The sequence below is a fragment of the Ascaphus truei genome, chromosome 4 (assembly GCF_040206685.1).
Source record: "Ascaphus truei isolate aAscTru1 chromosome 4, aAscTru1.hap1, whole genome shotgun sequence".
NCBI classification, from domain to species: Eukaryota; Metazoa; Chordata; class Amphibia; order Anura; family Ascaphidae; genus Ascaphus; species Ascaphus truei.
The window spans coordinates 354,989,857-355,003,708 of record NC_134486.1 but is presented as its reverse complement, the minus strand read 5'-3'; the positions used below and the strand labels follow the sequence as shown (position 1 = coordinate 355,003,708).

Here is a 13,852-nt window from a genome sequence, read left to right as displayed (position 1 = left end):
GTTGCTATGCAAATAGAGTGCAGCCTTGCTGCTTGTCCTCAGTATATAGATGAATAGCCATATATACAGCCCCTTGCTCTGAGCCCCCTGTGGTCGCAGTTACCATCAGGGGCAGTTAGATAACAGTGAAATGCTGTATTGTACAACTGTATTGTACTTCAGTAGTGGTGGACTTTAATATTACTATGGCTGCGATATTGAGGTGAATGGTTTGGAAAGCCATCATTATAGACAAGACAGCTAACCTAACACTCCACTGCAACAACTATTGCAGTGATTAGGAGCGGAACACACGTGTGCAACTTTGTCCAAACAGCTGATACACAGGTAGTATCCTACATCCGCAATTCCTACTGCCCTGACAGCATTTCACTGCTATCTAACTGCCCCTGATGGTAACTGCGACCACAGGGGGCTCAGAGCAAGGGGCTGTATATATGGCTAAACTTTAGATATACATCTATACACTGAGGACAAGCAGCAAGGCTGCACTCTATTGCTCCTCCATCTGCATAGCAACGTGGCGTTAAACTACAACATACCATATCACTACAGCACAAATTGCTGTGTTAAACTATATCATACAAGCAGCTGACGAGATTTATCATCTGTAGTTCCACATCACTATACTCCTCACCTTGGCCAAGGGGGAGTATAATTACTTACTTTTACCAACTTAAGCAACTAGACACTGCTACTCTTAGACCGACAATAGGGGTCTATCCTTATGTAGCGATCCGCTACTACTGGCAGTCCCAGATATCTGACATATTCATGTCAAGATTATTTTTTATTTGTACACCATTTATTTTAACATTTAAATTGAATAAAGATTATTTTTAATCAATACACAAATCATCATTGATAATTGAGTGCTACTTCAACTGAGTTCTTTCTCTTTCGGTTTATTGCAAATTCTCAGACAAGCACCTCATCTACACCATTAATAACTAACCTGTTAGCTGAGCAGAGGTTTACTTTCCTTTCCCACCCCTCCCATACTTTTCCCATGGTATATACATTGGAGGGTAGCTGATGTTACAGACCAATATAAGTAGACCAGTATGGTAAAGATTTGCAAGGATTTCTTTAAATCCACATATTCAGATGTATCCTGCATGGTTTGTCTCCCCAATCACTGCCCGAGGGCTCTGGGAAGTTGTAGGAATATACAGGACGCTGCCCACACCAGCCTGAGGGCCGGGGACACACTTGCTCTCCAACGTTGTGGAAGGGGACTGTACGTCACTGCGCCAGAAGACGCTACGCTCCCATACGCCACCTGGACAGGGCCCGTGAGAGCGACCTCACGGGATATCCACGTTGGTTTTAATCGTATATAATACTGATAACTAATGTAGTTTGCATATTAGCGTTCTGCATCCACAGCTAGCAAATGGGGGTTCACTAAAACCAGATCTGTAAGCACCCATTAGCGGAATTACCATCTACATTTTGCAATCAAGTAAATATTTATCTCTCTCTCTCTCTCTCTCTCTCTCCCCCCCCCCCCCTTGGGCTAATCCATTATATTAATTACCGCGTCCGGTGAGCTGTATTTCTTTGATCCCGAGGCACAAAAGGGTTGATCGCTCCAGAACACAAAATCAAGAAAACCTGGATTAGACAATGAAGAACGCGGACAAGGACAGAAGTTTGCTTAGAATGGTTTGTGAGGTTCAACACGTAAACTGATGAGTTGGGAGTAGGATAATCGTTGGACTGCACTGCTGGGGACCTTCTTTTGCACTTTAATTTCAATTACATCTTTTGATTTATTCTTTGTCTTCATATTAATGACTTGGTGCTTTGTAAAACCACTTACAATAGATATGGGTGAGAAGGTAATGTCTTTCTATTTTGTCCCTTTAAACCCAGATTATGTTAAAAACAAGCTGAAATACTACAAAATTATAGAAACAGTGAGGGGGGGGGGAGAACCCTACACATTTCATTTTGTTTGTTGTCCCAAAATAAACTACTGTTACATATTTTTCTAGCTTTCTAAAACATTTTTTTGAGGATCTGGCATTATGATGTGTGTATATAGATAGGGGAATTTATAAAACTATGACAATTGAGAGATATATATATCTATATATATCTATATATATATAGATATATATATATAAAATTTAAGAAACCCATCTAAGATTTGCCTAATACTTTTTGAACAGTTTATACACTGAAAAGGAAAATAGACACGCATGTAACAATGAGTACTTTTTATTATGTCATTTTGCACATTACAGCTGGAACTCGGGGAATTCAAAAACGACATCTTTGCCTGTGAGTTTCTTGTAGACACCAGAAAAGGTTTCAACCTGGGGAAAAACAATGGCATTGAAGTCATAACTCAGAGGACATAATATCCACCAATAAGCGCCATTAAAATACATATCAGATCTTCCATAAGCACATTAGTCTCGCTCTAGCACCAAAATGGTTGGGGTGTCACATTTGACTACATCAATACCGAGATGTATCCTGCATGGTTTTTCTCCCCAATCACAGCCCGAGGGCTCTGGGAAGTTGTAGGAATATACAGGACGCTGCCCACACCAGCCTGAGGGCCGGGGGCACACTTGCTCTCCAACGTCGTGGAAGGGGACTGTACGTCACTGCGCCAGAAGACGCTACGCTCCCATACGCCACCTGGACAGGGCCCGTGAGAGCGACCTCACGGGATATCCACGTTGGTTACCTCTGCACCATCAACTTCAGTATTGAGGATCTCATGTAACCTCAGTTACATGTTAATTTTTATGAAGGCAAATAACATTTCTTATTTTCATTCTCCCAAAATTAACTGGATGAGCATTGACAGATTTACAAATACATTGAAGGAGATTTTGTTTTCTTAGCAAGATAATAGCTCCTTCAAAGTATTATTAAAATCATTCAATGCTGGAGGGGCCAGGAAAACAAGCATTTTGCCAACTGGTGCATCACAATGTGCTGGTCTAGTTAAAACCGTCTGCTTGTAGTTCTTACGTATTTGCTTGTAGTAAACACACAGAAAATTTGAATTGTCTACAATCAATAAGGAATAAAGTGATCATCAGGAGTCAAATAGACATGATTTGTCATCAGACATCTATGCTCTTACATTTGTAACCTCACAAGAATTTATGTCGATTGGTTTATTCCAGCATCAAATTAAAACTACTACCTTGTGTTCAACATTGTTCTGTTGTGCTTTGTCCAAATGGACTTTGATAAGCCGGCTGCCGTCCAATTTTACACGGATTCTCTTGCCCACAATTTCACTTGGGAACACCAAGTCTTCAAGGATGGCATCATGTACTGCGGTCAGGGTGCGGCTGAAATGGAAACAACGAGTATCAGTATTACAAGTACTTTATTTAAATCCTTACTGCTGGGAGTGTTGTCAACGTAGTAGCAGGAGGGCTCTAAAATATTCTGCAAATTATTACAAGGTAAACACTGCAATACAGCACAATATCTATATCTATCCATATACATATACACAGGGCTCAACAAAGTCTAAAAAAAAAAAAACACTAGCCCCGTCTTACCTTTGGCAGCGGCGTAGTGCGCTGTCTCCGCCCTGTCTCCTGCAACTTTGACTGTCATTCATGACTCCGCGTGACATCACGTAGTGTCCCGTTGTCATGGCAACGCAGCGTCATGTGACGCCGCCAGCCATTTTAACAGGAGCTGCAGGGAAAACAGTCAAAGTTGCAGGGGAGAACACGCAGAATGCCGGGAGACGCCGCAGGTAAGCACTCGACAGGGGGCAAAATGCACTTGTCCCCAGGCGTGTATTTGTCGAGCCCTGCATATACACAAATACATATCACACATGTGCATCAAAAACTAGACACTCCAGTGTGCCAACAGATTTTCAGAGAAGGAAGCGGCAACGACCTGACAGTGCCACAAATTAAATCAGTGTGATTTGCATGTGTGCATACAGCAAGTCTTTATTTATGCACATATATACATACGCTATATTTATCATGTATACATCTACAGTATTTTTTTGTACATGTGGGGATTTCTTATGTATGATAGCAGGAGAGAGGACAAACCACTCACCCCATAGCTCTCACACTGCACGCAGTCACTTGTGACGTTTGTAACAATACCACAGTTCAATGAATACACCTCCCCTTTGTTTGTTTTTTTGATGTCTCGAACAGATTCACCCACAGACTACATGTGGAATGAAACTTGGGCTGGTGAAGCTGCTCAAAGTTAATGTGTAATGGACGCGCATCACTTTCGATTGCTATAACATGCAACACCCTCACTGTGCCTCTTAATACTGATGGGAGGTATGGATTTGGCAGGCTATATCTCCAGCCCCTTAAGTATATATTTTTTTATTACCAAAAATTGGCAAACAAATTTAGAATATACCGTTTGAACTTGTTAAACGTAGGTCTGGAGTCTAGTACTTGTTTCTTTTCTTTCTTGGGATGCCAGACCATTAGGCCTTGTCCAGGTTGGTGCTGAGCAGGCGGGCACGCTCACCGCGATGAAACATTGCGGCAATGTGTGTGGCCAGCGTGAGCAAGAGCGGTGCTTAGCTGCTTGCAGAGTAAGCACATTTGCCGCTTGCTTGCGCCACCGCGCATGCACGCTCAGCGCCACCCTGGCAGCAGTCTTAAAGTGTTCATAATCAAGGGGAATATTTATTGGGATCATTACCCAACACTTCCTTAAAGCAGAAACCGCAACACTTTTTCTTTATACAAAGTAGGAACCTAGCAAGGGGGTCCTCGAAAGCTGAACCGCTGTGTCTAGAGCTTTGAGGACCCCCTGCTCCAAAGATATTTACCAGTGAAGTTAATACTTCCTGGTCTTTAAACGGCCGTCCAATAGGAAGCTGCAATCGATATTGTGGCTTCCTTCCTATTGGCCTGAGATTTATCAGCCATTTTGTTTCCGCTAAAAGGATATTTAAAGCCGGTAAGTGTCCATGGAACTGGGTGGTCCCCAAAGCTGAAAATACCACAGTTCCGCTCCAGGGGAACCCCATGTTCACATCCTGTCAAAAGTAACGGGAATGTAACAAAACAAACAAAAGTAAGCGGGATTGTTGCTTTTTATATAATCACTTGAAGATCAATGTAGCAGAATACCATTTGGGAATAAAGACTATGTATTAACTATTCAAATATGTACATGTTCATATTCAGATGTATCCTGCATGGTTTGTCTCCCCAATCACAGCCCGAGGGCTCTGGGAAGTTGTAGGAATATACAGGACGCTGCCCACACCAGCCTGAGGGCCGGGGACACACTCGCTCTCCAACGTCGTGGAAGGGGACTGTACGTCACTGCGCCAGAAGACGCTACGCTCCCATACGCCACCTGGATAGGGCCCGTGAGAGCAACCTCACGGGATATCCACGTTGGTTCTAATAAGGTGTCCCTAACCATTTGTTTTTGGATTCACCTGCACGTAAATGGATTTCTTGGCCAGGGGACCCAAGAACACACAAATAGTGCAAATCGCATCTGTTTTCAACTAGTTTTCCCAGTGTCATGGATCTGACAGATAACAGCAGGATTAGAAGTATGGATTAAACCGGGTATTCAGTTTGCCGAAGTCCAAAATCAGCATTGTAATTCCGTAACCCCCGTATTTTACAAGGTGTGTGGAGCTAGAGCCTGCAAATAAAAGCAGTGCAAAAATGGGGATGTATTTAACACTTAAAAATTTGCATATTCCAACACTGGCAAAGTATTTCCCCTGCTTCTTTACAAGTTACTTATTTTAAATCCTTTTCACCAGCACAGATATGCTGAAACAGCGTGACAAATCAAGGTCTACTAAAATAAAACAAGACGTAGCCAGCCTGTGTTTCCAGTGAGAACACAATATATCTCAGGGTAACTGATCATAGGATTTAACTATAAATGCAGAATATTGCAACATATCCCACCATACCTCAGCAAAAAGAACAATGAAGCCATGCAAATCTGTATAAGGCCGTGATTATACCGAAAAAGCACGGCGTCGACAGGAGGCAGGCCGCACAGCACCAAAACAAATGGTATGCATCCCCACAAAGCGCCTATACCTACCGTGACTGTCGCGCCGCTTGCTACTGCAATGCGGGCGACAGTTGGAAGCGGTTGACAAATTTGTTTTCTGGTTGCGACAGCCGCATCATGTGACGCAGCCGTCCAATCAAAGAACAGACTTCAACCTTGTCTCCCTTGCAGTCGCTCGCATTGCATGGGTATAAAAGAACCGTTTGTTATTCACCTCACTTACACCCCCCTCCTCTCCCCTCCACCCCCCTGGACAGGATATGGTCACTTACCTCCTGGGACGCTTTTGCTTGTTTTTTGTGCGGCTTTTTCTTGTTGGTTTGGGCAGAATCCTTCTCTGTTAAAAAAAAAAAATTATATACAAATGGCCACTTTTAAAAAAAACAAAATGCAACAATGTTCAAAACATTAACAGGGTGAGGGGGCAGTCTACCCCACAGTGACTTTCACAGATTCAAAGTCAACACTTCTAGGAATCATTTAGGCCCCATTATCCCATAAAAGTTGGAACATCCCAAACAGCTCCTTGTGACCTTGGGCAAGTCATTATCCCCCTGATTGTAATCTCACCTGGGCAGGGACTGTGTAACAATCCTATGTACAATGCTGCGTACCAAGCACTATACTGTAATTGTGAAGCTCTGAGTCCCATTGGGAGAAAAGTGCTATATGAAAAAAGTTATTATTAAAACTTGCACCAAATTTCCATGTGAAATATGGACAACTAGAACACATGAAGCAGTTTAGACTAGCATGACAAAAACACTATGTTACGTCCGAGCCAATCACAACACCCCATGTTTAGGAGCAGTGAGGCGCACCTACTTTTTGTTGGGCGGGGGGGGAGGGGGGGATTAGCGTCTAACCATCAAGCACTCTTATTCAGATGCAGAATTGCTTTGGGCTAAAACTAAATATCAACTGTTTTGGAATAAATCTCATCTTAAGAAATAGGAATATTTATGGATTGGAATGTAGATGTATCCTGCATGGTTTGTCTCCCCAATCACTGCCCGAGGGCTCTGGGAAGTTGTAGGAATATACAGGACGCTGCCCACACCAGCCCGAGGGCCGGGGGCACACTTGCTCTCCAACGTCGTGGAAGGGGAATGTACGTCACTGCGCCAGAAGACGCTACGCTCCCATACGCCACCTGGACAGGGCCCGTGAGAGCAACCTCACGGGATATTCACGTTGGTACAATTATTTATACTCCAATACATTGTATTGCCTCTAGGTTGTAAAAAAAAAAAAAAAAAAAAAAAAAAAAAAAAGCCCAACCTTTTTTTTGAACAAATCTATTATATCTGCCATCACAGTCTCCATGGGTAATGAATTCCACATTTTAACTGCCCTTACTGTAAAGAACCCTTTCCTTTGTTGCTGGTGAAATCTCCTTTCCCCCAACCCTAAGGGATGACCCCAAGTCCTCTGTACCATCCTTGGGATAAAGAGTTCTTTTGAAAGCTCCTTGTATTGTCCCCAAACATATTTGTATATAGTTATCATATCCCCTCTTAGACGCCTCTTTTCTAATGTAAATAAATCTAACTTAGCTAGCCTCTCCTCATAAGTTAGATTGTCCACCCCCTTTATTAATTTGGTGGCTCTTCTTTGCATTCTCTAGTTCCATAATGTCTTTTCTTAGGATTGGTGCCCAACATTGTACTCCATACAGTATTCAAGGTGTGGTCTTACTAATGCTTTGTAAAGGGGCATAATTATGTTTACTTCCATTCCCCGTTTAATGCAAGATAAAATCTTGTTTGCCTTTGCAGTTACTACATGACTTTGTAGACAGCAGCCTTAGCAATAGTGCCCAAGCACTCCTAAATCCTTCTCCATGAAGGATTCCCCCAATTTATCCGCATTTAATTTGTAAGTAGCCTGTTTATTCTTGCATCCCAAATGCACAACCTTACATTTATCTGTATTAAACCTCATCTGCCATTTACCTGCCCACGTTTCCAGTCTCTCCAAGTCCTTCTGGAGAGAAATGACATCCTGCTCTGATTCTATTACCTTACACAATTTAGTATCATCAGCAAAGATGGAGACTTTGCTCTCGATGCCAATCTCAAGGTCATTAATAAACAGGATAAAAAGCAGGGGTCCCAGTACCGATCCCTGAGGTACTCCACTCACGACTTTACGAGTCGCGGGAGTTGCATCCCACCACTGTTCTATGCAAAGCTATGGATGTCCTGAATCTAGCAGAATGAGACTAACAGAAATAGAAGGCATTAAATGCAACAAATCAATCAAAACAACACTGTCTGGGAAACGCCCCCCACTCCCTTTTCTTTTACAGCAATAGGAAGCAGGGTGTCTCTGGCACAGACGCACATTAATTTCAGCTCGAGGCCCCTTTCTTCCCGAGATGCTTACCAGGGAAGTTGTCACCGGTACTTCATGGAGGTTTAAAACTTAGACGTCGCACGGGCAATAAAGGAGCCCACACGGATGACGTTGCTGTTTCCTACTGGTCATCAAAATGATATTGAAATGTATTGTTTTGCACGACTTTGGAGTTAACTTGTGGATCTACCATGGGGTACATATTACCAATAATCAATGCGGCACACAAAACAATGCGGCTTGTAAGGAGACTGCAGTGCACCGTATCTAATCTATTAAAAGCATTAATATGGCAAGAGTGATAACAGCAGGGATCACAGGAACAGTGCAGTACCAACAAGGGAAATATTGTGCCGATATTCACCAAAAGTAATCACTAAAATGAGAAAGCTTGCAAAATTAGCAACGCATTGGGCCTTAAAAGTCTGAATGCTAGATTTAATACTAATGTACAGTACACATTCTGCTTTACAAAATAATAGGCAAATAATGCTGTTAGACTGATTTAGATCTAAAACTAAGCAGGAGAGCATTCTTTCCAAAGAAGTGTTTTACAGAAAATGGGACATAAACAGAAGTCCAAAAACTGGCATATGAAACTGCGTCTCAGCAAGAGGACATCACTTGACATCTATTGCAGAGCTAAATATCTGTGTCTTGAATAAAGCCAATAGCCCTGATAGCCAATCCTCAACAGTAAGCAGGTAAATAGCAAGGCCTTGATTATACCAGATACAGCCGAGCGGCAGCCCCATCCGGTGACGTCACCCTGCGCAGCTGCCGTCCGGCACCTTGAACATACAGGGGAAACAGGAGATGAGACAGGGAGGCGTGGCCGTGAGCGGTTCGCCCTCATTGGCTGAACCGCTCACGTGACGCGGCTGTCGCCTCAAGAAAAACTATTTTGAAAGTCTCTCCAGGAGGCTGACGCTTTGCAGTATGCGCGGAGCGCGAGGTAGGTTTCATTTGATTACAGCGACTTGTTTTTAAGCCGTCCGCGTTTTTTGGTATAATCACGGCCTAAGGACCATAAAACATTGATGGGCTTAAAACCATTAGAATACTGGATAAAAGGTAAATACATTAAGTATGAAACTTGTTTTAATAGAAAACAAAGAAGTGTGTTGGACTCGTAGAAGCACAAAGCATATATACAAAGACTCAGAAGCACAAATGCCAGCATATATACTTTCATACACTGTCCAGTAGAACCATGCAGAAATCACTTCATTCTATTCACCTGAGCAATGAAGACAACGTGTTTGCCGCTGAACTTCTTTTCCAGCTCACGCACCAGCCTCACTTGGATCTTCTGGAAAGATTTCAGCTGAGGAACGGGAACAAAGATGATGATGGCTTTTCTACCACCTCCGACTTCAATTTCCTGTGCGAAAGAGAAACAGCAAAAAGTTATTGTACACTAGTGGAAGAATAAGAAAACATGGAAACTTCTAGCTCTCTGATTCTTAATGCAAATTTGTCTGAACCGGAACGCCAAATTTAAAACCTTGTACATAAAGATGCCCCTCCAGGTACTCCCTACAATTGGCAGCTAAAAAGAATTAAGAATCACGCACAGTATAAGGGAAGCTATTAAAGCCACTGCACAGGTCTATTTACAATTGAATCCGAGACCACTAATACGATAAATATTGGAGACATTGTAAAATGTCTTTATTTAAATAGCGCCATCAATGTATATAGCTACATTGTCAAGTATATGCACCAAGGACGATATTTCCTCCCTTTTTTTTAATGCATGAAAAATGGCAATTAAAATATATCTATTTTTTTTTTTTAAAACAGCAGTATTGCCCACAACACTTGAATCCTGCAACAATATAACCGTGTTACAGGCCCCTTCAGCGCTTAAGTTGGAATATTTGTTAACCAAAAGTATATTGCTGAATCTTGTACCACAGAATCATGCTCCTATTCAGACTAATGGTCTACTACAAGAAAGCAGCACGGTCTGTGATGTATGTTTCAGGCCTAGCTACTTGTAAATGGCCCAGACTACAATCTCAGCGGTCCTTGTGAATACATTCATGGGGCTTTGGACGTAGTGAGCGTTCCAATAGTGATAATGGTCTTGAAGTGTAGAATTAACTGTAGGAATGATCTTCTAAATAAAAACCAGTTCTATAGCTCAATCGTCCAATGGTAATTAAATCCTTTTTGCGCTTGTCAAGTATATTTTAATATATTACATAGGAGGGTAGCTGATGTTACAGACCAACATAAGTAAATATGGTAAACATTTGCAAGGATTTCTGTAAATCCACATATTCAGATGTATCCTGCATGGTTTGTCTCCCCAATCACTGCCCGAGGGCTCTGGGAAGTTGTAGGAATATACAGGACGCTGCCCACACCAGCCTGAGGGCCGGGGGCACACTTGCTCTCCAACGTCGTGGAAGGGGAATGTACGTCACTGCGCCAGAAGACGCTACGCTCCCATACGCCACCTGGACAGGGCCCGTGAGAGCAACCTCACAGGATATCCACGTTGGTTTGATGTATTACTATCTTAATAAAATAATGTAATGTGGTATATCTATTTTGTAATAAATTAAATGGAATTGAGGATGTAATTCATTTACAATTCTACAAAATGCCTGGCAGATGGAGAGCCTCGGTTCACCAAGACTTTTTTTTACAATAAAAGAAATGCTAATTATGTAGTGATGTGAAATGCCACAAAACTAAGATATGGGTTTAATATTTATACAATACTTGTCTTGGGCATTGAGTAAATCTTAAATAAAATTAAAAAAGTAGCAATTTATTTTGAAGAACAAACATGTTTTAAAGGTATTGAATTATCTTTTGTACCTTTGCTGCTGTGATGTTTAGCTCCCTTAATTGAGCTTTAAGGTCAGAGTTCATCTCCAACTCCAGCAGAGCCTACAATAAAGAAACATACATTCATGATCAGTAATCGTTCTCGTTAGTTACAGCTTCTATGGAAGTTTCACACTACAACTTTTATATTTAAACCATAAATTATATTAGCAGGAATTTTGACATGTCCTAAAACCGTTAACATTTGTAAAAGAACCAGCTCAAATTATTTACAAGATGCTTCTCATAAGTTAATTGAGACTCTTAGCACCTTTTGCTATAAAAACAGTGCTGTCGTTTTATATTCTTGTTCCCCAAATAAATGGGACTAATGTGCCAACTGCAGTACCTGAAATCATTTTCGTGTAGTGCTGCATTAAATACCACTGCATGATTCTATTCAGATGTGTCCTGCATGGTTTGTCTCCCCAATCACTGCCCGAGGGCTCTGAGAAGTTGTAGGAATATACAGGACGCTGCCCACACCAGCCCGAGGGCCGGGGGCACACTTGCTCTCCAACGTCGTGGAAGGGGACTGTACGTCACTGCGCCAGAAGACGCTACGCTCCCATACGCCACCTGGACAGGGCCCGTGAGAGCAACCTCACGGGATATCCACGTTGGTTTGTAGTCACATCATTGAATACAAAGTTAAATGGAAATTTTCAACCCAAATAATATTCTCTGTTAATGACCTAAATCCACAATATTACAATACCCGTTCAATAGCATAACTAGTATTACAATTTCAAACACGCAGTAACAAACACGACATCTTACTGACCTGGGAAATGCCCGACTCGAATTCGTCGGGCTTTTCGCCATTAGGCTTTACGATCTTGGCGCTTGAACTGAACATGGCCTTTCTGTAAAAAGAGGGGAGATGGAGAGACCGTAAATCAACTGATAATACATTATCTACCCCCGACTGCAACATGTAGATATTCAGAGCAGCTGCTTAATCTTTAATGGTCTACTACACGGAAGAAGCAGCACGGTCTGTGATGTATGTTTCAGGCCTAGCAACATGCACATGGCCCAGACTACAATCACAGTGGTGCTTGTGAATACATTCATGGGGCTATGGATGTAGTGAGAGTTTCAATAGTTATAATGGTCCTGAAGTGTAGAATTTACTGTAGGAATGAGATCTTTAAAAAGAACAAAAAGTAAATTCATAGATTAAATGTAGTGTACAGAGATTGAATAACAGTCTGTATCCTGCATGGTTTGTCTCCCCAATCACTGCCCGAGGGCTCTGGGAAGTTGTAGGAATATACAGGACGCTGCCCACACCAGCCTGAGGGCTGGGGGCACACTTGCTCTCCAACGTTGTGGAAGGGGACTGTACGTCACTGCGCCAGAAGACGCTACGCTCCCATACGCCACCTGGACAGGGCCCGTGAGAGCAACCTCACGGGATATCCACGTTGGTTTGTAGTCACATCATTGAATACAAAGTTAAATGGAAAATTTTCAACCCAAATAATATTCTCTGTTAACATTGATGCTATGACATCAGAATGCCCTTTTATTCAGGTATTAATGTATAGAACTTATTTAAAGCAGTGTACACTACAATTTATTCTATGGAAACGAAGAAATCAATCCACCAGAAAGCTACTTCTGAAGATATGCATTATTAAATAGTTAACACAAGTTTGTTTTGGTTTTTCAGATAAATTGTATATGCAGTGTATATAATGTGACACTGAAAATACACCTATATTCATACGTATATATCTGCACACCACACAGCTAGGCCTGAGCCAGCAACCCACACACTAACCCTTACTATAGTTCGCAACCACCACTGCTAATGAGAAATAAATATATAAATAAATATATATACACACACACAGTAGTGTGATCCCACCACAGAAAACTACATTGTATATACACTACATACAGGGATATAGAGGCCAAGGCACTTCTCCCTCGGTCAGGTCATGCACTGTGACTATATACACAGATCAGCCCTTTAAGCGTGATATATAGATATACACACACTACCAAACTTGTGTGACCACATGGCGCCCGCACGTGTCCCACACTGACCGGGTTCCATCGCCCAGAACCCCCCGCAGCCACCATCACTCGCCGGCCGCCACATTCAATCTATCACCATCCGCCGCCATCCTCCGCAGCAACGGCCCCCGGCGCCGAGCCGCGTGTGACCCAGCCAAGAAGGGACCTTCTACTGCCGACATGTGCGACTATTTCAGGCCGCAAATATAAAGAAGATGACATATTACAGAACCGGGAAGGAACCGCCACCCTTACCGTCCTCTCTCAGTGACGGCCTAGGAAGAGGGCGAGTACCCGCGAGAGCGCGCCAGATCTCGGGTAGGCGAAAAGGACCATGGGAAATTTCTCCTGAGCTTTTCTCTCATTTGCCCCGCCTCTGGCGTAATGTCCGGGCAGAAGTACGGCTGAAGCTCTAGAGAAAGTGAGGGCGGAAGTGCTTGCAACCCTTGCTCAGGTTTAAAGCAGGCAGCCATGTTTTGGCTGGCAGAAATAATTTCTGAGCTGACAGACTCCATTGCAATGCCATGCCAAAATAAATAAATAGTATCAGTGCCTTTATTTATATTTTTACAAAAACGTAACTTCTACTTTC

General features: G+C 42.5%; 1 protein-coding gene and 7 non-coding genes across 10 annotated transcripts; all 8 read right to left on the bottom strand.

The window, feature by feature from the left end:
* Positions 1 to 1,105: 1,105 nt before the first annotated feature.
* On the bottom strand, positions 1,106 to 1,327 carry LOC142494086 (small nucleolar RNA SNORA73 family). The gene has a single exon (XR_012801322.1). It is a non-coding gene; the product is annotated as a small nucleolar RNA SNORA73 family (small nucleolar RNA).
* Positions 1,328 to 2,210: 883 nt separating this feature from the next.
* Positions 2,211 to 13,640, bottom strand: RPS7 (ribosomal protein S7). Of its 3 annotated transcripts, none has more exons than XM_075598295.1 (7): positions 13,516 to 13,640; positions 12,017 to 12,098; positions 11,224 to 11,295; positions 9,629 to 9,772; positions 6,303 to 6,367; positions 3,170 to 3,323; positions 2,211 to 2,324 (listed from the first exon to the last, which is right to left on the bottom strand). In XM_075598295.1, exons 2-7 carry the CDS (start codon positions 12,089 to 12,091, stop codon positions 2,247 to 2,249), a joined length of 588 nt encoding a protein of 195 aa, XP_075454410.1. In that variant the 5' UTR covers positions 12,092 to 12,098; positions 13,516 to 13,640; the 3' UTR covers positions 2,211 to 2,246. The 3 variants fall into 3 exon arrangements, with proteins under 3 accessions (XP_075454410.1, XP_075454411.1, XP_075454409.1); XM_075598296.1 differs by lacking the exon at positions 13,516 to 13,640 and adding an exon at positions 13,291 to 13,463; XM_075598294.1 differs by lacking the exon at positions 13,516 to 13,640 and having other exon boundaries at positions 3,173 to 3,323.
* On the bottom strand, positions 2,479 to 2,700 carry LOC142494088 (small nucleolar RNA SNORA73 family). The gene has a single exon (XR_012801324.1). It is a non-coding gene; the product is annotated as a small nucleolar RNA SNORA73 family (small nucleolar RNA).
* LOC142494089 (small nucleolar RNA SNORA73 family) lies at positions 5,167 to 5,388 on the bottom strand. The gene has a single exon (XR_012801325.1). It is a non-coding gene; the product is annotated as a small nucleolar RNA SNORA73 family (small nucleolar RNA).
* On the bottom strand, positions 7,007 to 7,228 carry LOC142494093 (small nucleolar RNA SNORA73 family). Its single transcript, XR_012801329.1, has one exon. It is a non-coding gene; the product is annotated as a small nucleolar RNA SNORA73 family (small nucleolar RNA).
* On the bottom strand, positions 10,680 to 10,901 carry LOC142494091 (small nucleolar RNA SNORA73 family). Its single transcript, XR_012801327.1, has one exon. It is a non-coding gene; the product is annotated as a small nucleolar RNA SNORA73 family (small nucleolar RNA).
* LOC142494092 (small nucleolar RNA SNORA73 family) lies at positions 11,635 to 11,856 on the bottom strand. The gene has a single exon (XR_012801328.1). It is a non-coding gene; the product is annotated as a small nucleolar RNA SNORA73 family (small nucleolar RNA).
* Positions 12,445 to 12,666, bottom strand: LOC142494087 (small nucleolar RNA SNORA73 family). The gene has a single exon (XR_012801323.1). It is a non-coding gene; the product is annotated as a small nucleolar RNA SNORA73 family (small nucleolar RNA).
* Positions 13,641 to 13,852: the final 212 nt, after the last annotated feature.